Here is a 24,104-nt window from a genome sequence, read left to right on the forward strand (position 1 = left end):
AAATGTCAGGGACTTGCTTCTAGCTTCAGGGGCCAGAAACCTGCTAAGACCCAGAGAAGAAAAAAAATTGGAACATTTTAAAATATGGAATGAAGTTCAGGGTTAGTGGTTAAGGAATGTCTGGTTTCAATCAGGAAATTGATTTTATTGTAAATCAGTCAGAGTCACATATTTCCTGTTGCCAATGCTGCTCTAATATTCAAAGTTGTTGTCAGAAGTCCAGAGAAGGGAGAATTTTTTTTCCCATATGATTATTAATATTAACCATTGAGACTCCATCTTGATCTGTGTGTTGTGAAGAAGTTTTCAAAATGCTTTCAGAAAGAAAGAAACCTGCTACCTCTCTTCTCATTGCAGCAGGTCAAATCCTGACCGATTTGTATTGGTGCTCAGCTTTGCCTTGCCTTTGGCTCAGACCCTGGCTGTTATCTGACACAGAGAAATGCTCCATCTTCCACTTTTGCAACATCCAAGTGTTCATGGCTCAGTGTTACTTCCAGAACGGCATGTGTTTACATGAATCCTTCTCTCTGTGTCTTTTTTTTATAGGACTCCAATGTTTGTTTATGACCTGGGTACTGCTGTAGGAGATGTTGCATGGTCTCCTTACTCCTCCACAGTGTTTGCTGCAGTCACCATTGATGGCCAGGTGAGAGTCTGGGAGCAACGCTGCTCTGATTTGAGCTGAGAGAAAGTCAAAGAAGATTAGGGCTGAGCGTGGGAATGGGCCAGCCCAATCCTGGCCAAGCCTATCACGAAACACCAGCTGGAAGCCACCCTCTCCTATGCTTTCCTGCCTTTGGCATACCCTTACATCCCTGGGCATTAATCTCTAAATCCATCTCAAAGTAGGTGTTGCAAATGCATACAAGTCCCTCCCCGCTCTTCTGTTAACGATATGAGAGAGCAGATGTGCAGCTTGCATATGGTATGACTAAAACACTGAACTTCCTTGGTATGAAACCTCCAATACATCCCTGGGGATGGAGAGATAATGTTCCAGATCAGAACTCCCCGGTACAAGCTGTCATCAGGGCATTGGTTCTGAACTTTCAAGGTGTAGAGAAACAACAGAAAAAGTGGTTATATACTTAAACTGATATTTAAATTCAATTATAGTTATATGCCCAGGGTCAGGCAATAGAATTTTGTTCAGTTAAATAAAATCAAAATTTTCCCACCATGTGGGACTGTCTCTAAGACTAATAGTTTGGTAATGATCTCTGTAGACCAGTCCTAATACTGGCATGATGACAGTTCTATTTTTACCTCTAGCCGTGTATTGCAGTAGCTCAGATGGTTAATTTGGGCTTGGGAAATAGACAGGACATGTAGCTGTCCATCAATACTGGTTGAATAGTGTAAGAGTATATTGCTCCATTACTATGAGCTTTATGTTTAGCTGGTATAAACTGGACAGTCTGTGCTGTTTTGCCAGAATTACTCTAGCAAAAGGATAGCCTTTATGTATCCCCATAACTGAACTGATGCTTTGGCTACTTTATTGTAGTTTAACCTTTATGCTATAGCAAGAAAATAATATCACTGATACACTGGCTCAGGCTGTGAATTTGTCTCTCCTAAGCAATATAAATCTCTTCATTGGGTCACCTGGTCTCCCTGGAAAACTCAGGATTCCACAGCCTATGGTATGTCAATGCTCTTCCTTCAAAGTCAGGGTTAGGACTAGGTCCTTCTTTTCTGGACCTATCTGTTCCCAGTCTCCCATACAACAAATGAAGGGCCTGCATGAAGGCAGTGAGTGCATTCAGTGCATCAGTCACATCCTCTGACTTGTTCCCCACAATTGACATTGTGTGTGCAAGGGATCTGCTGGCAGCCACAGCTTTGATTGAGTGCTGGGGTAAGAACGGCAGAGAGCTGTGGGTCCCCAGCTGTGTCTTGGTGCCTAACAGTGGGGAAAAGGATGGAATTGTCTGCAGGCAGGGATACATCCTGGGCAGCATGAACAGGTGGAGAGTAAACGCTGTGTGTGCTTGGATTTCCTACTTACGTGTCAAGTTTTGGCAATGACAGTTCATCTCTAGATGTGCCTCACTCCACTTGAGTTCTTTCCCAGAGCTTTACCTACTGCAGAGGAAATAAGTAAAGACCTATTGTTGTGGTTGTGGCAAGAGTTTGCCCTGTGGGGTCTTCCCATCCCACCAATAGCTTGTCCTAGCCACATTAGTCACAGCATCTGTTGACCTGGAAGTCCACATGAGGCTACTGATAAGGCAAGAGCCTGTTTGAGTTGGCAGCACTGCACCTAGGGTATCTCACTTGGCTATCCTTGGATCTAAATCAGTAATCCTAAATAGAACCTAATTTATTAGGATTTAATTCTACTTTATACCTTCTATCCCAAACTCTGAGAAGAGTGGCCATCAACCACAAGCAGCCCAGAACTGGGCTGGCTAGCAGGACAGGTCCAGGGAAGAGCTGCTTTCCTATTGCAGTAGGCTGGCCAGGGCTGTTGCTGATAGAAATACTGGACCTCTGTGTTAGCTACTAACCATGCTGGCTGCAGCAGGGTGTGTCTGAGACATAGCTTAGTTGCTATTGTTGAACAGAACCTTCTATGTCTGCAGTGGAAGTGGAATAAATAGTTGTTTACAGCTTTTTTTTATTCTGGACATATCCCACTTTGTAGCAGAGTGCACTTCTTGTGAATAACTCAGTGCCTGGCAAAGGGCAGGCTCCATTAATGCTGGGAAAAAAAATTTGCTTTAATAAGATGTTCTATGATTCTCCTGAACAGAAAAAGTACAGGACATGAAGCCAGAAAATAAAACATTAAAGGTCTCCTGTTTGCAAACAGCCTCTGTCTTGGCATCTGCACATAATCATGCCTGCAAAATTTGAAGGTTGCCTGGAGGTGGTTTTAAAATCAGGCTTTAATTGCAGTCTTCAAGAGATATCTGGCATAGTCCATAAAATATTTTTCCTTGTTCAAGCTGATGCTATATGTCCAAAACATGTATGAGTCCCCTAAGACTGACTTGGAAATAGGGGCATTTTAGAATCTCCATGAATCCAGGAGGTAGGAATTTAATAAAAGCTGTAAATATCAGGGTCATTATGATAAAATGCGTTTGTTGGCAGCTGGACATCTGCTTTGGACAGCACTGCCTCATCATAAATAACCCGAGTCTGCACTTTCCACCACTGGTGCAGTGGATAATAACTGCTACTATGTCTCTCCATCAGGTTCTGGTTAATTTCCTTAGTTTCCTGCTCTGCTTAGTGATCATTTTGTTTCAGAAAGATCATAAACAGAGATTCATAAAAGAGAGCACCTTGTGTTGCAGATTGTAAAAGCCTGACAGAAAGAAAAAGGCTAGCTGGGATGAGACACCACTTTGGAAATAAAAAGAATTGGAGGTGGATTTGAATACCTGGACACTTCCATTTAGGGTAAAGGAAATGTGGAGATGTTGGTAAGCTTATTGTAAAGACAGAGGTCAGAGAAATGGAGGGGATGAAATTCAATCCTGCAACATTGAAGCAGTATTTGCTTTTGGGAATTTTCTTTAAGTCCATCCTAAACTTACATTTAAAGCATAAAAAAAATAATTGAAACATGTAAAACTGGCAGTCACGCCTGAAATTTCCTCTTGGTCTTCTTTTACTTACTTTCATTAAAGAAGGAAAGGGTGTTGGCATTTCCTCCACTTCTGTGTGTGCCGAATTCATGCACAAATTTTTACACCTGTAAAAAAAAGCTGAAGATTCATATCACAAGTGTTTCCCTGGCTTGATCCCAGGCTGTGGGCCATAGCTGCCCTAAGCAATGGATGTGATGGTGTGGTCAAGCTGGGCTTTTTCAGCCTGTCAGGAGCCCAGCAGCCTGTCCGTACCTTCAAGGAGGTCACTGAGAAGTCTGAGCACTTGAAGTGATGATGAGGCACAACAGCTGAAAGAATTTGAAATGAGGGGTTTGGGCTGGATATATGGAAAAACTTTATTTCTGAAGGCAGTCAGGTAGTGAAATAGCTTGCTGGGAGAGGCTGTGCTGTCTGTCCATGGAGGGCTTTAAGACCAGATTGGACTGAACAACCATGGCTATCCTCAGAGTTCACACTTTTTAAAGCAGAAGGTTAGAGGCTTCTGTGAGTCTTTTGCAACCTGAACTGCCTTCACTGAGCCTGTGACCCTCAGAAATGTCCTGTGTGAAAAGGAGGATCCCAGGGGTTTTACTACAGGCTTGTACACAGTACAAAGCTATTAATTCTCATGTTTTTGTAAGCTGTGTTCTTCATTACTAGTCCAGCAAGAGGAAGGTCCTGTTATAATCATCTGCAGTAAATATTGATAGCCTCAAGATAAATGCCATTCAATTGTTCACTCTGCAGAGAAAACTAGTCAGACAAATGCTCCAGGGTTTTTCCCCTTTAGTGAAACTGTTGACCTTTCCAAATGTGAAAAACTTGAATTACTCCAAACCTTCAGGAAGTTAGTTAATGGTTTGTGCTGCTACTCAGGAAGCAGTGTGCTCTTTCTGCTTATATAAACCTGTTTTACTGTTTGTACAACTGTTTTGGATGTGAAGTGTTGAAGACCAGCTTTCTGTTGAATTTAACTCATAGGATAACATGCCAAGGTTGTTCTGCCAGCTGGTCTCGATGCCCATCTTTCTCAGTGGAGAGAGAAGCACTTGCTTAGTGCTGGCACACCTGTGAGTGCACACAGAATGATTTGCAGAAACTTGCTGCCCATTTAGCATGGACTTGAAGCAAAAGCCAACCTCTATCTTTAAAACATGAATGATTTTACAGACAAAAGGCTTATTAAACCTTTCAGGTTTGCAAATATTTCCCTGGGTATTTTTTACTTAGTCCTGCCTCTCCTTGTAAGGCATGAAATCAGGGGTGCCAGCATGCCTCTCATCTGTTGATGCTTTTGCTTGGAGGTGTCAGGACAGTGAACATGACTACAGATGCCCTTGCTGCATGTGAATCTTTCCTCCTTCCCTTCTCCAGTAGCCCAGGGGGGCACCACTACTGGGGCCACCACTAGCTCGGCAGGCTGGGACAAGGTCTTTCCTGGTTCTCTGCACTGTGACAAGGGTAATTGCAGGGATGTAAAGGCACTGAATGAACATGAGTCTCTTTGCCATCACCCCAAAGGACCTTTGAGTAGGCTGAAGCAGGTAGGAGCTTTCTTAAAGTGGCTTTGAAATTGTATTTGCAGCGTAAGTGGCTGTTTCTTGTAAAACTGTTCATTTTCTTCTGCTGCAAAACCTAAAAGGCTCCTTCTTATTCCCTACTGAATCTTTGAGATTGATGTGAACTGCTGAAGAGTCAGCTTTAGAACAAGGGCTGGTGGCATGTCAGTGCTCAATGAGATAGATGGTCTGAGTCCCAAAATTAATGCTGCCTTCACTTTGTGCCAATTAGACTGTTCCCCATTCTCCTCCCTTTGCCACCAGACTCTTTGTATATTGGCATTTCTCTCCACTAGCAGCTGTTTTCAGGCAATAAAGCTGGCTTGGAAGACTGGTTTGCTATTACAGGTTCTGAGCTCTCACTTCTATACTGATGCAGCCCCCATCCCATCATAGCATGCTCTAGTGGCCTCCAAGTGGGCATCAGGCATCTCAGGACACTATTGCTCACTCATATCCATTAGCTACTGATTGAAGTGAGGTGACTTTATCAGCAGGGTAGTTGGTTTCAGTACAAAGGCAAATTTAAACCCCTTTTGTCGATGGCTTTACAGGAATTGTTTTTTTATGGAGAGGCTCACAGGCTGGTTTTTCATTACTAAAGCTATTGCTCTTTCAGATTATGAAATACAGCGTTTTGACAAAACTGATCTGCTGAGATTAACTAGTTCATTCAGGCACACAGGAACCAAGTTTGCCTTTTTCTGCTTCATGGCAGTGTGAATCAAAAAAATTACTTTGACAGCACCTCAAAAGATTTTTTGTGTTGATCAATCTGTTAGACTTTGCATTAAGACCTACTGGGGGCACAGAGTCCATCAGGAGAACCTGCAAGAGTTTATAAAGCTGTCCGTCTCTGCTCTTAATTACTTAATTAATTAACTTCTATGAATGGCTTCTCACTTAGGTTTGAATTTGCAAATTTGGACTTTTGTTGTTTTTGCCATTGAGATCCTCCAGCTCTCTGTCAAATCCTTCTGTACAGAGATAGCAGCTTCTGAACCTTGATCTTTATTCCTTGGCATTTTATAGTGACCTGCAATCCATGTGAGTTTTTTTTAAATGCCAGTCTCCAAACTATGACAGTTCAGTGTCTGCCCTGCGAGCAGTTTTGCTGGCCTGCCATGGGGTGCAGACCAGTGACTGCCTCTCCCATCAGATGTAGTGCTGCCCTTTCTTGTGCAACTGCCTGCCCTTGCCCCAGCCTGCAGTGCTGACTCTCCCTGGAAGGCCATAGCCAGGGCCCTGCCAGGATGAGAAGAGATCAACAGTTTAAGCCTGACATCAGTGACTGAATGACCCACTGACTTTGGGTCAGAATAGAGAGAGCACAGGGGGACTGACACAATTGAAGAGTGTATTCAGGTAGCTCAGCCTTGGGAGATTTGTCTAGGGTAGCTTAAAGAACTGTTTGAAACCATCTCCCTGTTCTTTATCAGGTATTTGTGGTGGATGGCAGAGTAGGGAAGTGTCAGAAGACTGGAAATAAAGACTCTTGGCCCAGTATTCAGTACTGTGACAGTGCAGAAAAGATTGGCCAGCCTAAATAAGCTACCCAGAAAGATCCTGGCACAAATGGTTTGTTGTTCTACTTGTGAGCACTGGTAGATCAAGGACTAGGCAGTGTAGCAAGGTTTTACTAAGGGCTGTATTGCATAAAACCAATGTAATGCTGTTCTTGAAGGTAACAGGCCTGGTAGATCAGAGGAAGGGGATGTAACACATTCTTACATGTTGACTTCAGGAACACTGCTTTATCCTATTCACTTAGGCATTCAGAGGAGAGACAGCCTGGTAGAACTGGTGACAAAGAATTTAGCTTGGATAAACAAGCACTTTCTTGTAAAACAATGTCTTGGGGTTTCCAGAAGAGGCCAAATGGTCCTCAGCTTGTCTGGATGAATAGCAGCTGTTCTACATGCCAAAGCTTTGATTTTTTACTAACTTGTGGGAGCTGAGTCAAATCACCTAAGGCTGATGCTGTTTTCCTACCGTGACAAACTGGGAATGACCCAGTTCTTACTGAATGAGGAAAAGATGAGAGATGCAGCCCTACAGTAAAGTCAGGTGACAGGCATTCTTTTCCCTGCTGTGTCATGTGCCCTGAAGCAGCGGGCTGGGATGCTGCAGAACAGAGAGTTGTGTTTAGCCCTCTCATACCTCAGAACATGCAGCTGGCTGGCTCCTGGCTGGCTCAGCCCACAAAGTAGCTTTCACACATCTGCTCATCTTCCAAGAAGAAAGCTGTCTCTGAACATACCTGTAACTGAGCTGGAGCCTGTTCTTTCACCAGTAGCATGAAAGTGCTGTGAAAGGCTGTGAATTTTATGGTTAGGACCACTGAGGATCAGGATTCCTGTGCTGTCATTGCAGAAAAAGTGAGGCAATGAGTGTTTTCTGAGTCAGATGTCCTTGACTCCTGTCAGGATCCTGACTGCCCTGTGTGTCAGAGGGACCAAAAACTGTCTTAAAACATTCATTTGTAACTGAAAAATGTCCTGCTACAGAAAATTACCTGTATTGCAACCTGTTCTTGCTAGAGTGGCAGTACAGAAATCAAGCAAACTAAGGTCTCCAATGCAGTGCAAGGTGGGCTTCCCCGCCTGCCCAGTGACCATGCCTTTGGTATGCTTCAGTAGCTGTCATTGTGGTAGACAGAGTCTGGGAGTGGTCTGCCCACTTGTTACATGTATTGCCTGAGAGTTTGAAACAAATCATCTGTGGAGTTTGCAAATGGATGAGGGATCATGATTCAGTCAAGAAAATGAGGTAAATCGATCAAAAGAACAGTGAAAGCCAAGTACTGAAAGAGATGTCAACTGGTAAAGGGCAGCATGGTATTAAATTATCCCTCACCTTTTGCTCTTACACTGATTTTATTTTTTGTTGCCAAGTTACCAGGCATATCTGCCTTGTTCTTACACACATATATACTTCCCTGCAGTCCTGGTTCTGAATGCCATCAGATTGTTTTGGAGCATGCTAGCATTGTCCAACACACTGCTGGGGAAGGAAGGCTTGTAAGACTAGAATAAATGTACAGGAAAGGCTCCAGCCATGGCAGATTCAGTAGGTATTTGAGAACAAAATAAAGGCAGTGTTGGTCAAAGTAGCTCTTCAGCACTCTTCTCCATGAGCCACAAAAATCAAGTCGTTTGTTCTGCTGGCAGAGAAGTTCTGCCAAGGGTTTTGCTCCCCCCCACATCCCCTTGCATTTCCCTTCCTGTTGCCTCTGGGTGGGGAGCAAAAGGGTATAAAAGGGGTCCAAGTCACCCCAGAGGTACTGAGCAGATGAGAGCCTGGGCTGGCTTTCAAGCTGTAAGTGCGGTTGGTAGAGCAGGTGGGGGAAAATAAGTTCAAAACTCTGAATGTTGTTTGATGCTAAAGCTGTGGTACTTGCCTTGGACATGCACTGTGCCATGCTTGCAGAGCAGCTACGTGGAGTTGCAGTGGGGAGCAGTTAGATTTTAGGAGGTGGAATGCATTAGCGTGATTTATAGACAAAGAAGCTGTTGGTCTGGATGAGATTGAGCTGGATTTTTTCTCTGGCTGTTTGGAAGTCAAGCATCAAAGAAACTAATTTATGTCAAATATTTTCTGCAAGAGTGACACAATAGACTTATATCTGTTATTGCCTGTACATCAAGCATGAAGAGAAGCTCTGTTGTTACTGTGATGGCAGTTTAAAATTTTTCTAATTGTTTAAAAAGCATCAGAAACTGCAGAATTCACTTGGTCCCACCTCAGAGAAAAATGGGCATCTGCTTAAATTCAGTGCTTGTTTTCAGGGACTTAGCAGAATTTCTACTCTTCCATCAAGAAATTTGCTTTGAACATCTGCCTGGCTTATCTACTACCAGCCTGTCCATCACTTTGGTACTGTGAGTCTAGATTTCTTTTGATTGTGGTTGATACCTGCTCATAAATCCCCATGCTGCAAGGAACTGCTTAACTCAGCAGCTTGGGCTTCATTTGGAAGGTGCTACATATTTTCCTGCACCTTCTTGGAGCAGGCACGAAGGTTTACAAAGATCATAAATAAAATTACTGCCTATAGTAATTGGTTACTGCCCAGAGGTTGTTTTTTTCTTTTTTTTTTCCTGTAGTTATGGGTGAATCAGAAGGGAATTCTTGGACTTTCCTGTTTCAGACATTTTCATATTTGTTTTACATCTCTCTATGTTTTTTTTCCATGTTTCTTGTTCTTGGAGTTCGATTTATGTTTCTTTAAGCAAGTGACCACATGTTATTGCTAAGTACTCTGTAAAAAAGAACTGAAATGCCCTTACCTATTGTATTTTTAACTCATTAGCAGAAAAAAAAAAAAAAAAGGTGTCAGCTGTGGTCTGCAGTTTCTGAAAATCCCTCCAGATTCTTTACTTGTTTCTGTGGAATCTGCAGAACGTATTGAAATGAGTTTGTCAGGAAGCTTCTGCTTCCTTCTCTGCTGATGTACACTGAAATGGAAGCATTTTTGAGGTCTGAAAACCTGAGGTTTGAAACGTTCATTCTATAGTATCTAAATTGCTCCTGGATGAGTGTGGATGAGCAAATGTGATGGCCACAGGTCTCAGCACCTGCAGTGAGGGACCAGCCTCAAGCAGCATGAGAAGATGCATGCAGAGCTGGCAGAAAAGAGGAGGACTCTCACTGGTTTGTTAACTCTGAAAGGCTAATGACACAAATAACAGCTTTTATTAAAATGCCGTTTTGTACCAGCTGCCTGACAGTGTCTGAGTATCAGTTCTTGTCTGGGTGCTGCTGGATGGGTGCCTGCCCTGCAACCTGTGCTCCATGAAGGAGCTCTTGAATGTAGTTCTGATTCTAGTCATCCTGGCTCCCCATGAATTTGATACTTGAGTCATACATGGGGTTGGGTAGCACTTGTGTGGGTAATGGTTGCTCTTCTCTGGGTCATATACTCTGAGAGGGCTCATCTTGCAAAACCTGAGAGGTCATCTCTGTGTGCAAGCAGTGATCTTGGGGCAGGGGCCACCATGGCAGTGGGATAGAGAGAAAACTGTGTTGTTGGTGACTCTCTGTGATGGGAGATCCAGCTGGATCCCACTCCATAATCCTTTATTTCAGGATCTGAGCCAACAGAGCAGGGATCTAGGGACTCTGAGACTAGGAGACTAAGAGCCTCACGGAGAACTGAAGGTTTTCAGTCTCCCATTCTTTGGGCAGAAAGCCCTAGGCAGCTCTACAGATGGTGCTGGCCACATGTAGCTCTGCTGCTTTGCAGCACTATTAACCTGCCTCAAGTGTTGTGGGAAGCCCTGTGCCCCTTTTAGGCTACTCCCAAAGCATCAAAACCAGTATTGTTCTGACGAGGTTTCCTTTCTCCTGAGTAACTGTGAGTCTCTAAATCAAAGCCTCTGAAGTCCTTTTCAGTGCCTGTGGCCCACCCCTCCATCTGGTGTGTCTGCCAGCTGATAGGAGGCTGATGTTTCCAGCTGAAGAACTGAAATAGTTTGTTCTTTTCCACAATTCCCTTGGCAAAGGAAACAAGCCCATTTGTTTAGAAGCTCATAAAAGAGGAGCTTTATAGTAGGAACATTCATAAACTTGTTTGCTTTTGACCTTCTCCACATTGCTGATGGTTTCAAGTTCTTGTCCCAGGCATTGTGCTTGTCTGGGCTGTTCGTGACATTTTTGAGAAACAGCCTCACCCAGAGTAATTTAAATTGCTCAGCACTCCAGCACTGAATTTTGGCCATGCCATCTTTCTCCAGTGCAGGGCAGGATGTGTGGGGGGATACACTGACAGCCCTACAGAGAGCAGCACAGACTTGCCTGCCAAGAAGAAACCTGGCCACTAATTCTCTGTCACTTTTTTTTTTTCCCTAGACTAAATGGTTCCACTCAATCAGTGAGCATTTCCCATGGTCTTAGATTACTAAATTAATAAAAATGTATTCTATGAAGGCAGGAAATCAGATCTTTAAAGACTGTGGCTTATGGGAGACTGGTATGCTTGAAAGAGTGTTTGTTCTTTTTCTGAGGTAATAGGTAAGACAGCAGGTGTAAAGTACAAGCCAGAAGAGCCACCTTGATTTATGCTGGGAGGCAGGAAATTGAAGTTACCTTTGCTAGACTTTGAGACCTCAAGTGTCAGGTCAAAATTCACCATGTAATGCTGGCATCTAGTAATTTGAACAGATAAAAATGCTGCCATGCTTTCACCTATGCTTCTGCTGACTGGGGAAGGGCTCTCCAAACTGCAAATCCTTGTCTGTGGCTGATGCTTCGGATTCCCTTCTTGAATTGTATTGTCATGAATTTCTTCAAAATATGTCTTGACAACATGTCCACTTTTCAAGCACTCTCCCATTTTATTTTACTTCAGTCTAGAGGCAGTGTTCCTTTTCTTGTTTTTTGCATCTGCAAGACCTTTGTTCTCCCACTCAGACCAAGGACATCCCAAATTTCTAGACTTTTAGTCTAGAAGACACAGCAGCTCATGAGACTGCCTGGGACATGTGCTTCCACATGGCCCAACTCTGTGCTATAAATGGATTCAGAAAAAATTCACTGACTCATTGGTATGTAATGGGAAAGTACATGTAGTGATTTGATACCTTCCACACTCTTTGAAATAAGCTTTTATATAGTAGCATTGTCTGTTTTCAGATAATTCCTAGATTCAAATTGTCAGCATGGCATACTGTTGAAATTACATGTTTCCTTTGTCCCTTAAGTGCTGGTAAACAAGACACAGCTGGAAGGAGGTTTACAAGTAGTTCAGTTCTCATTTCCTCTATATTTCCACTGTACTTGTTAGCATAAAGCATTCCCTTCCTAGTTTTTCTGAAGACAGAAAAGGGAAGAGAAATAAAAGGCTGAGAGTCTTCATGGTGGATACCAGGTGGAAATCCAGGGTGCTGGAAATGGCTCACCTCAGCCCTGGGTAAGAGACGTATCATGTTTTATTAGCCTTTGCAGTCTGTATCAGTAACTGGAGCTAATTGCAGTTATTGGGAGATAATGTCAAGTTAGTTCATTCTCTGGAGTAACTGCCACTCTTTCCTCTGCACAATGAAATGTACATTATTGTGCAGTTGGGAATGTGGCAGGTCTGTGCCACTGGGTTAGAGATCTGAAGTCCATGCCAGTGGGATTTTTGCCTGAGTGGATCCTCGGGCCTCTCTCCATCCTCACCTTTCCTGTTTGGCTAATCTTTACCTGGCACTTTTCCTGATGCTGTGGGAGAACATGTGTGCAGGTGTAGTGTCTGGGCTGAAGTGAGCTGCCAAGCTGTCTTGTGCTTCTCTAGCATCACCCCAGGGTACACTCTAATCATACTGTGGCTGTTCCCATCACTTCCCCATTACTTACTGGTTTGTGTCTTTATTGATATTATTAAGCTGAAAATGTTAGAGAGCTCTATAATGAGCACTAATCAGAATTTCTGACAACATTCCCTATTTTGGGCATCAATCTGTGTTAGACTCTGATTTAATGCCTGTTTGTTTCATTACTTGCACTGAGAAGAGAGATTAAGGTCTGTAGGGCTAGCAGTACTTGCTCTGAGTCTTCTCCAGCCCAGATCAGCTGGAGCCTTGCCAAGGCTTGCACCCACAGCAGGGAAGTGGTTCTCTGTCCATGAGCCCCTGCAGGAGGGGGGCAGTTGCTCACAAGCAGCAGCTGACTTCTGCACACTGGTTACTTAAAAGAAGAGCACAGACCTGAGTACAGATGGTAATTGTGTACTGTGGCTGGGACATTTTTTCAACAGGACCTTTTCTTTCTGGTTTCTCCAGCCATCATTCTGTCACTGAGAGATGTTCTTGCCTAATTAATCCCTTTTGTGTTCTTTGCTTTTTTTCCCCCCAGGCCCATGTGTTTGATCTAAACGTTAATAAGCTTGAGCCTCTCTGCACCCAACTAGTGGTGACCAGGAAGAAAAATAAAACAACACACATCCAGTTTAATCCTGTTGACCCTATTATCATTATTGGAGATGAACTAGGCCTCATTGTCTGCTTGAAGCTCTCTCCCAATCTGCGCAAGATGCCCAAGGTAAAGATAAACTGCATTCTTTTAGCCACAGAAGGTCTCTTCAGTCCTTGTCACTGTCGCCTCTCTTTGCATGCAATGATGTTGGCTCCTTTCTCTAGTAACGTACTTAAAATCACCTCAAGCCTTTTGGGTAGGATGTCTGGGCTGTTAAATCCTTTGTCTGTTTCTGTTTCAGCAGAAGGACTCAGTTTGCTCCTGGTAAGGAGTGAGGACTGGTGAGAAGGGGGTTTGCCATCCCCATATCCAGACAAGCTCTGGTTCAGAAGCTCTGTAGATGTCAATTTGTTTCCCAATTTGTTTCACGTATTTTCTGAGTTTTGGGTTTTATTTGCAAAACTCATTGAAATGAAGTAAAGGAGAGCCCAACTCTTACCCAAGTCCTCCCACAGAAACTATGCTCCCTGTCTTCTTGTGCTGCTGCACCAGAGCCTGTCCCCTGACCACCATGTCAGCTTTCCTGTAAATGAGCAAGCAGTATATTTAATATGTAAGGAGACTTGGGATCCTTGTCTTGAGTGACAGCAAGGAAATATGTGTGCCTCTGTGGATTGCTGAAGTTTTTTTTTTTTTCACCCATCCATGAGGGCCACAATTGTGAAGGATGATAATGTCTCTTATGTGGATCTGTTACTGGATTTTTTTTCTGGTCTTCATCCAGCTATGAGTTGAATGGTTGTAAATGCAATGTCCTTTTATGCCCTTGTAATTCTCATATCCAGTTGTCTTGTGTTAAGTGGAGTCTTTCAGTTTCAGGCTTTTTAGAACTGATCCAAGAAAGCGATCTCTTAAGATGATCATATTTTATTTACGTACTCCCAAATGTTTTATATACTCTAGTAATCTGCTGTATTAGGAAGAGTCTTTGGCCAGGAACTAATCACACTAGTGTCCCTCCAGAGTCTTCAGAATGATTTTTAAAAGGTTCCTTCAGCTGGAAATGTGAATTTTCCCTGTGCAGAGAGGCCATAGAAGACAGTAGCATGGCAGTTTGTTTGGGGCAGTGTTCTGGAAGCTGTGGAGAAGAATCTCTCATATGCTTCACACTTTTCTATTTCCAGCAAAACTTTAGCCTGGGACTGTCAAAGTTCTCCAATCATTAGGTTCACTCATGATACGTTTCCTTGGTGCTTTGTGAGTCCTTTCTGGGCATGAGTCAGCACAGTGCCTGCCAGGGACCCTGCCTGCACAAGGACTTAAGCAGCGCCGAGGCGTCACACACACGTAAATATGGCTGCTCTCCTCTTCACCCCAGCTGCAGACTGACCAGCACTCAGCAATACTGCACTGTGCACCAGAATCATAGAATGGTTTGGGTTGGAAGAGACCTTGAACACCATCTAGTTCAAAACCCCTGCCCTGGGCAGGGACGCCTTCCACTAGAACAGGTTGTTCAGAACTCCTTCCAGCCTGGCCCTGGACACTTCAAGTGACATGGCATCCACAACTTTTCTGGGCAACCCGTTCCGGTGTCTCACCACCTTTAAAGTAAAGATTTTTCTCTTTATATCTAATATAAACCTACTCAGTGTCAGTTTGGAGCTATTCCTCCTTATTCTGTTGCTACACATCTTGTAAAAAGTCCCTCTCCATCTTTCTTGTAGGCTCCCTTCAGGTACTGGAAGGCCACAATTAGGCCATCCCTTAGGATTTCCAGGCTGGAAAAAACTCATCTCTATCAGCCTTTCCTCATAGGAGAGATCCTCTATCCCTCTGATCATATTGACGGACTCCTCTGGGCTCACTGCAGCAGGTCCCTATCCCTCCTGTGCTGGGCCCCCAGCTCTGGATGCAGAGCTCCAGGTGGGTGTCACCAGAGCAGAGCAGAGGGGCAGAATCCCCTCCCTCCCCTGCTGCCCACGGGGCTCTGGATGCAGCCCAGGACACGTTTGGCTCTCTGGGCTGTGGGTGCCATGGCCAGGGCATGTCCAGCCTCTCACCTACCAGCACTCAGGGCTGCTTTGCCCAGCCTGTGCTGATACTGGGTGTCACCCTGATTTTTCAGCCTTCTGATGTTTTTACATCTCTGTACTGGAGTTCTCATGCTTGTAACATAAACAAAAGCTAATATTTTGTAAATATACATTCCTTTCCAGAAAAAAACCCAACAAATTAATAAACTTCTGACTTGAACAATAGAGTCGGAAAGGTGTCAACCTTGTCCCCCGGTTGCTGTTCAAAGTCCAAACTCTATTTAAACCTTAAACCCAAATAAACTGCTCTCTTTCTCATCTCACAACTTCAAGATGTGAGTGTGAACTTTTCGTGCCTGTCTCACAACAACTGGGGATTGCTGTGACCCAGGTGCAGAACATTGCACATGGTCTTGAACTTCATGATGTTCCCATTGGCCAGTTCTCCAGCTTGTCTGGGTCCCTCTGGATGGCATCCCATTGTTCATATGTGAATTCAAATGTCTCCTTGTGCTCCTGGTGGCTAGCAGCAGCCCTCCATGCAGTTATGAATGTTGTCATTTCTCTTTGCTGACCTTCTTTAAAGGCAAATTTCATGTTGTTGATAAAGCAATTTAAACTGTGAGTTTAGGAGTAACTCAAACGCTTACTGCTGACCATAACCAACATGTAACTACATCCTACGTGACATAAAAAATGGGATGGAAATGCACTCTGCTGCTCTGATGTTATTAAACTATGTCTTCTGATGGCCTGGTTAGGTTTGAAGGGACAGTGAACACTGAACTACAACTTTACCACACGTGTGGAGAGGAAGGAAAGATGTTCAGGCATGACTGGTTATGTGTGCAGGTTCCTTGACTGCAACTAGCCTGAAAGGTACAAGGATTTAAAACAGATGACATGCAGTGTGGTGGCAAAGTGATGGATCTGGCCTAGTCTGCTTAGTGCCATAAGTGAACAAGTGATGAGGAGATAGAGCTGATGGAAGAGAATGTTCTAGCAGAGGGAGGTCAAGCCCTGTCAGAACAGAACATCCAGTGTGTGCTCCTGTCTATCTCTTTCCTTTGCCAGCACCAGCTTTTGTGTCTTTAGCCACAAGCTTCCAGCCGTGTTTGCAGGAATATCATCTCACGGTAGGAAGTCAGATGTACTTCCAGAATATTGATCCAGGCTTCTCTGAAGATCAACTCAGTGTTCTCTTTACACCCTTACCCTATGCAACCAGCTTTCCTCTGTAAAATGACTCAACTTTTCCATCTTTTCTGGGATTCCTCAGGCTGGAGTTGACAGTCGCAGAACTTCTAGAGATTTTTGTAAGTGAAGAGGGCCCAAAACCGTGCAGAGGTGTTCTGACATCCCAGCTGCCTCCTTACCGATAGAAAAATCTGTCTATGCCTGGCTCAGTGCCTGGGTATCTTAGGCTGTTCTGTTTGCCGCTTGATCCCTGCAGAGGTCAGTGGGTAAAACTACCTGACAACCAAGGGGACAAGCCACAGCCAGTGCTTCTGAAGGCTGAGGCCTTCATACCAACCCCAGCATCTGTGAGCTCAGTTGCCTGATTTTCCCTTGCCAGCTCCTTTGGAGATAGAAAGATGCCTTTTGCTGAGTTCTAGCAGAACCCAGGATTCCACAGGGATGGGGCCTGGCCTGGCTCTTCCAAGTCCCACTACCTCTCTGTTTCACACTGATGCCACAGGGGGTTGCTCCTCAAACAGCTGGGACAATCACTTTTGGCTGGTTAAAACTTGCAAACAAATCAACCTGTTTTGAGAGGACTCTTAATAACCACATCATTCCAAACCACATGCTTCCCCTAGAAACAGACACAGTGCTGCCTGCTCCATGTTCTGCAAATTCCTTGGCTATTGCTGGGTTTGCAAGATTGAGCTTACAAAAGTGACTGGATTAACATCATCCTGGTGAGATTTCAGCCATTCTGAGTTTATTTGGTTTTGGCTGTTAGTTAAAGCTGGTGTGGTGAAGAAGTGGAAATGGGGATGATAAGGATGCTTTGGGTCTCCTCAGACCTTGGTCCCTTCCTCTTTTCATGTCCTTGGACAAGGAGAGAAGGTGCAAGATCTCTTTAAATAATTTGCAGGGTTGGCCTGCAGCTTAATTAATTCATGTTCGTAAAACACTTGGGGATCTTTAAGAAATGTTATTTAATACTCTGAGTTTTGCTGTTAGCTATGTTAGTGCAGTCTCATTTATGAACACTTGACAGAACAAATATGCCAAGGGGGGGTCTTCTTGAAAGCACTCAGGTGGAGATTTCAGAAGTGACTTTCACCAAGACACACAGTAAAATCTAAAAAACCCATCTAAAATTCCTTGTGAGTTTTGGCATCCTAAACTCATAGTGGCTCATGGGAAAAGGTGAATTTCTTGTTGAGACAAAGCTGAGGAGAGAGTTTCTGATATCCATCAGGCACTTGTGTCAAGGGCACACAAAGGGCACAGGGGTCCTGTGTACAAAAGATGTCAAGAACAGAGGATGCCTGTGTGTCTGCACTGTGGGGATTTGAGTCCTGGATCTCTCTCTCTACCCCCACAGACTGAAGTCTCTGAGGCAGGACAGAGAGACCCCGTTGCCCCAGGCTGTATTTATTTCCATAAAATGAAACTAGTTGGGGTTCTTCTGCTTAGAAGTGGGGGGACAGAAATGCAGTATTTTAAGATGCAGTGGTAAGAACAAGTGACTCTCTGCTGTCATCTAAGCCATTTTTAGACTCCAAGGGCTCTTTAAATATTGCAGCGAATGTCAGGCAGGAATTGTTTAACTAATAAAGTATCATTTCTAATTTGTAACGACCTTGGTGGTTGAGTTTACTCAAGGGAAGCCTTGCTCTAAGAAGAATCAGTTTGGGGCAGAGCTGTTTAATTAGTGAGCCTTCCGGGTTTCATTCGAGGATTGGAAGAAATTAAAGCATTTTGTCATCACAGTCAGAACAATGTAGCTGCTTATAGGCTTTGGTTTGTTTTTTAAAAACTGCTAAAGTAGCCTGGCTTAACCTCTCCCAAAGCCAAAAGTAAGCAGAAGACAGTAAAAAAACAGTGTGCAATGTGTTTTTAGAAATTTTTGGAGAGCACAGCAGAGTAAGAATAGAAGAGAAAATGGATCAAAGAGAGGTTGCAATACAGAATTTGCTGAGGCTATGGCAAATTTCTTGGCCAATACTCAGGATGAATGCCAGGGAGGCAGACAACTTCTTGGCCTGATGCTTGTCTTGGATATTTATCTTGGATTATTTAGGATATCTCTGTTCCTGCTACTGGTTTCTTCATATACAAGACATCTCTTTTTCTGTTTCTTGGTAACAACTGAATTTCTTTGCAGTCAGTAAATGCATATTGACTGGGTCTAGCTGGGCATGAGTAGAGTGGGAAGTGGAACACAGCTGCTTGCCCACACCAGAAGACAATGCCAGGACTATGCATGTTCAAGAGCTACAGGCACACACCTATGGGTCTGAAGCTGTGTACCTGTGAGCAGTTTATAATGTGGGGACAAGTGAGGTGTGTCAGTGGCCTCTGAGCTTTCATGTCCATGTGCACATGCTGGGCAGCTGCTCTGCTCTCTCTGTGCCTTATCACATCAGCCATTGTCACCTCTGGACTCTGTGACTCATTGCATTTTTGCAGTCCTGATGATTTTGCCCGTGGCCAGATCCAGCCCAAGGCTGTTCAGCCAAGGAAGGAGCATTGAGTTTTGCTTCCTGAAGCACTGTGGCTTTTTGGCCATAGTTGATGGTAGGGTCTGGGTGGGATTTGGAAATTGTGATGGACCATGGGAGGATGTTGGGGTCTTAAGGAGATGAAAGAGGGAAGGGGATTTGGAGAAGGTGGGTGAAAGTGTCCAATGTTTTAAAGGAGACAATAGGAGAGTGGTTGAAATCTCCTCTTCAAACTATCCCCCTCCCCAGCACTGTATCCCAGCACAAACATCTCCTGGGGCCTGAGGTTCCTTCCTCCTTCACACTATCCAGCAGCACCCACTGCACAAAGTGCTCTCAGGAAGGGACAGTGGTTTCATCCCAGTTTCAGTGGCATACAGCTGATGTCCAGAGCAGGTACTAGGCTGGAATGCTGTGAACAGAGTGGGATGCTTGATCCTGACCTGCTTTGTAGCCCTATGTTGCTATCACGTATGGTGACAGGGAGTAACTTGAAGGAGTAAAGGATCAGGAGATTGTTTCTGTTCTTAATGTTTTCCTGTACCTGTGGGAGGTGTAAGGGATCAACCAACCAGCATGTGAATACAGAAATACAAACTTGAACTCCCTCCTTCTGTCCAAACATGTACAGTCCATCTGCACCTCTGGCTGTATTTAAGGAAGGAAGCTATGGATTAGTTCCATTCTCCAAGGTCACATCAGTCCTGGACTGGTGAGCTGTTTAATACTGCAGGAAGTATATTTTGTCCCTGTATTTTCTATCCCAGCAGCTCTCATTCTGTCTGAGAGTAAAGCACTTGTCTCTTCTCTCCAAATAGGTCAAGTTTTGCTCTTTTAGCGGTGTAATTCTTAGTCCCTCCATTTTCATGCAAATGCTTCTCTCTCAATGCCTTCTGTGTGGCTCAAGCCGTGGCTGATTTCTCAGTGTCTCTTCAGAACTGGCTAATTGCTCAGTGTCCCAGAAGCACAAAGCATAAGTAGTGCTGGAGGAATTTAGTATGCTCCTCTGCCCTGCCTCCATGAGGATTGCCTCCTCCAGAGCCAGCTTGGCCTCTGGATGAGGAGGTACATACAAATGAGCTTGGGTCTTATAAAAACTGGCCTACAGCTTGATGGCTTACTCTGAAATTTGAAAATGCTTTTTGGTTTCTTTTCAGTCCCTCCCCTGTTATTTAGTTCAGTTGCAAGTAGCTGTTCTCTGTACTGTTAGTGGCAGAGCTGAGGAACACGGGGTGCCTCTAGGGACTTGTGAAACCCTTGTGTCTGATTGTTCACAGCTTTCTGTGCCACTTTTGTAGGCCACGTAAGAATATATGCACTGGTGTTTATTCTTTGGTATGGGAAGGAAGCCCAGTGCTGGAGGCCGTCAAGAAGAGTAGGTTGGAGACATGTGTACAGACAGGTGGCTCTGAGCCTGCCTTGGAGCAGGAAGGTCTGGAGGTGGTTGCTTTGACAGTCTCTGGTTCAGGGTGTGCAACTCCCAGCAAGAGGCTGTGCCACTGGTGTGAACCTTGCCAGGGTGCGAGCAGCATTGCTTGTGGCCTGTGGCTGTTTTGCTATGTGGACTGTGATTCATAACTGTAAATCAACAACTACCAAATAAAATACCAACAAAAGCAGGCTCCCATGTTCCTTCTGCCTTCTTCTTCCCCTCCATGTTTTCCTGCCCTGACACTGCTAGGAAAGCCATTATCAGGAAGATATCTGCATCCCCATAGGATCTCTTCTCCCTCCACTGTTCCACATCAGGTTCCTCCCAGTCTAACATAGCCTGAGATAAAATGAAGGGGCTGTCTATGCCTGGAAGACTGTTACTTGGGAAATAAGACAGTCCATGTGCCAGCAGGCTACAGTTCCCAGGCAAAACAGAAGCCCTTGGATATTTACCTGTTCACCCTGGGCATAGCCACTGTGCACAAATCCAGGTGTCCAAGAGTTGCACCACAGTTACAAAGGGTTCTGGATCCTGAACAGAGGTGTGGCAACCTTAGATATTCACCCTGTTTGGAGAGCTAACCCAAACAAGCAGAGGTAGATTGACAGGACTTGAATACTCTCAATAAATCTATTTTCTTTGCTTCTGGTGGAATAACTTTTGAGTTGCATCAATGTATGTGAAGGGAGAATACAGGTCCATGTAGCAGAGGCATTGTTGAACTCCAAGGTCAAGAGGTGGAATTTTTCTTCCTTTTACTGTTCCTGGCCACATCTTCAACTTTTTTTGTTATGTAATATCCCTTTCTGTGGCTGGGTTTGGCAGTTGTTGGAGAGACAACATCAGCGTATTTACAAGTTATTTTAAGCTGGAGTCAATTCCCAGTGGTCAGGGTGAAATGTGTTTAGTGCGTTAAATAGAAACACTGGCAACTGAAGCAAGAAAAGGTCCCATTTTACAAAAAATCCATACTACTTATGAATAATTTCTAAAGTTCAAGTCTCATTCTGTGAGGTGCTGTGTGCTGTCAAGGGGCTACTGACAAAGCCAAGAGGACTGGCTTTGACTTTTTAGTTTCATCTTTGAAGGTCTGTACAATAGAAAGATTTGCCTGTGTTTGAAAGTGATGTGAGAGTGTTCCATTTTGCAATACTAGCGGTTTGGAGAAAAATGCTAGGAGGATTTGGTTTTGTGATCAGCAAGAGCCAAGACTTCCTAGGCATAAATATGGCATGTGTCCTTGTATTTGCTGTCCTTAGTAACTGAGATCTCAATTAGGCCAAGCAAAACTGGTTTCTAGTTATGCCTTGTTTACACCTTCCCTTTTATTTCTCTACATTGGTACTGTTACATTGCTACAAGCACTATTTTTTCTGCAGGCTTTGCATGCTCTTCCTTTGCACACAGATTGTGTCTTTTTTTTTTTTTTTTTTGGTGTCTGCTGTCCTAGAGCTCCCCAAGTCTGAGCAGTCTGGACTTTACTCCTCTGCAGCCTGAAGAGCTCATTGCTGCCTGTCTTGGGAAATGCCTAATGCATGAGAAGAGGCCTTGCCTTATGTTTTCAAAGGACTTTCATTTTGGTTAGATCTGCAATTGCCTGAATATGCCTGTTCAGCTTGCACAGTTCCTCTTTGAGCCAGAGCCTCAGTTTTCTTCAGTGCCTTGGCAGAAAGCACAGGGCAATATGGCAAATGAAGCACTGCTCAACCTCTCAGGATCTGCTTGGCTCACCTGTTCATCCTGTTTCTTTATTTGTCCTCTGTGCATTTGTTTCTCTGCAGATGACTTAAATCCCATCCAGGAAAGGGGGAAATCCTGAGAAATCACCAGTTCTTTGCCTGAGTAACAGCCCCAGTACAAAGGCAGAGAGACCCCTAGGAGAACGAACCGTTTTCAAAGCATGGGTTTGGGAGAGCCAGCAATGGAGGCTTTTTGGGAGGCTCTCATCCTTCCTGCAATGGCTGTGTGTGAGTGCAGGACTGCCAGCCAGCAAACTGCCCTGCAGAGAGAATGTACTGTTCAGCCTCCCTGCCAGAACTGATTAGAGTGACCTGATGAAGGAGGTAATGTGGGTGCTTATCCTCCAGGTCATCTGAGGGTGAGCTGATTTTATGCCAACAAGCCCCAAGTAGCTCTCGGGAGTGCAGGTATTCCTGAGCACTAGTTCTGCACAGGGGAATGAAGGAGGAAAGCTTGTTAGCTCAGCCCCTGAGCCACGGGGTGCGTTTGAAGGACAAGGTGATGGCTTGTCATGAGGACAAGGTGTAAATCAGTGCCTGGGGCCTGGGAGACCTAGCCATGGTCCTGGCCTCTGCATCTCCTTGAATGAGATGCAGCCCCTGTCCATCTCCCCCGGACTCACAGCAGCCAAGTGACATTTGTCCATAGGCATCATGGATCTACTCTCCTACAGCCTCTTCTCTGTGCTTCCCTCCTGCTCAGTGCTTTTGGGACACATCCAATACAGTCATACCTCGGGAGCATAGATAGAGTTGGGGTACAACAACAGACAGCCCTGTCCCACTGGGGCCCAGATCCTGGAGGCTCTCCTGCGTCCTGTCTGACATTTGGATGTCACAGACTATCGAGCCCAAGATTTCAAGCTGAGCCGGTCAGGTCACTGAAAAATTGAAGAAAATTAGGAAGTAGAGCCAGGGCCAGAGGGAAGAGGTGGCAGTGGTATGAGCGGAGGGATGAGAGCCTGGATCATGGTACAAGTAGGAAGGAGCAAGCATCCTATGGGTGACCTGGCCAGAAAAGCACACAAAATCCTGGAATGTAGGTCAGCAGGTCCTTGTTGGCGCTCTACCTCCACAGTATAGGTTTGGCCTCTGTTTGCTATGACATCCACTGGTCATGGAGTTAAGGTGGAGAAATGTAACTGATTCTCCCCAGCCTATGGTTGTGTAGTGTTTTGAGCACCTGAGAACTCACTCAGCAGGGATGGAGGACAGGACACTGGTCTTCATTTCCAAAACCCATTCCTATCACGTTTTTGCTTTGCCTCACAGAATCCAGTAAAAGGAAGAATTCTTTTACTGTAACACCACAGAACAGGTTGCCCAGGGAGGCTATGGATGCCACAACCTAGACAGTGTTCAAGGTCAGGCTAGATAATGCCTTCAGCAGCCTGGTCTAGTGGGGTGTGTCCTTGCCCATGGTGGGGTGGGGATTAGGACTGGATGGTGGTTGAGGTCCTTCTCAGCCCCTTAAGGTTCTGTGATTCTGTGATACCTTGTCCCTGGGCATTGACTGGGAACTCTGGGACAGCTGTGAGGGCCAAAGGAACAGCTTGATATCTGGCACATTCCTGTAATTCCTCCTGAGCCTCTGGCAGAGCCTGACACAGGCTTCCCCAAACAGCCGGCCTGGGCTGGAAAGGGCTGAGGCTGCCTGTGGAGACACAGAGGGAAGCTTCCTGCCTGGGAGATTGTGTCTGTGCCATTGTAAAACACATCCCAAATGCATTGCTGTGAAAAGCCCTTCACTTGCAGACTTCACGTGTTGGTTTTGTGACTCTGGGTGCATCCATCTGAAGACCTTCATGCCCCTGCACGCCCTGATCAAAACCATCATGCTGCTTTGAGCCCTTCCCAAGCCTCTCCCCAGCTAACACTTGTGCCACCTACCAGCCTCCTCCAAAAGAAAAGAAAAGGAGACACCTGCACCTGCAGGCAGGGCAAATAAATGTCCCTTGCCCAAATTAGTTTGATGGACTCAATGCAGAATTGTTTAAATGATAGAAGAGAAGGGATCACCGGTGAGTAAAATGTCTCACTGCTCACAGAGATGGAACTGACGCAAGAGGATTATTTTTATCCTGTGAAGAAAAGGAAGAGCCCTGTGAAGCAGAGAAGAGGGTCTGACTTACAGTCCCACTGGCTGTGTGAGAT

At 44.8% G+C, this 24,104-nt stretch overlaps 1 protein-coding gene across 1 annotated transcript in view; it reads left to right on the forward strand.

Annotated features, from left to right (window-relative positions):
• Positions 1-24,104, forward strand: part of DNAI1 (dynein axonemal intermediate chain 1) — a 139,793-nt gene that overhangs the window by 97,499 nt on the left and 18,190 nt on the right. The window contains exons 18-19 of the mRNA XM_066338637.1: positions 550-649; positions 13,004-13,189. Coding sequence (XP_066194734.1) covers positions 550-649; positions 13,004-13,189 — 286 coding nt within the window. The remainder of the gene's footprint in view (positions 1-549; positions 650-13,003; positions 13,190-24,104) is intronic.

Source organism: Sylvia atricapilla, chromosome Z (genome assembly GCF_009819655.1).
Source record: "Sylvia atricapilla isolate bSylAtr1 chromosome Z, bSylAtr1.pri, whole genome shotgun sequence".
NCBI lineage: Eukaryota > Metazoa > Chordata > Aves > Passeriformes > Sylviidae > Sylvia > Sylvia atricapilla.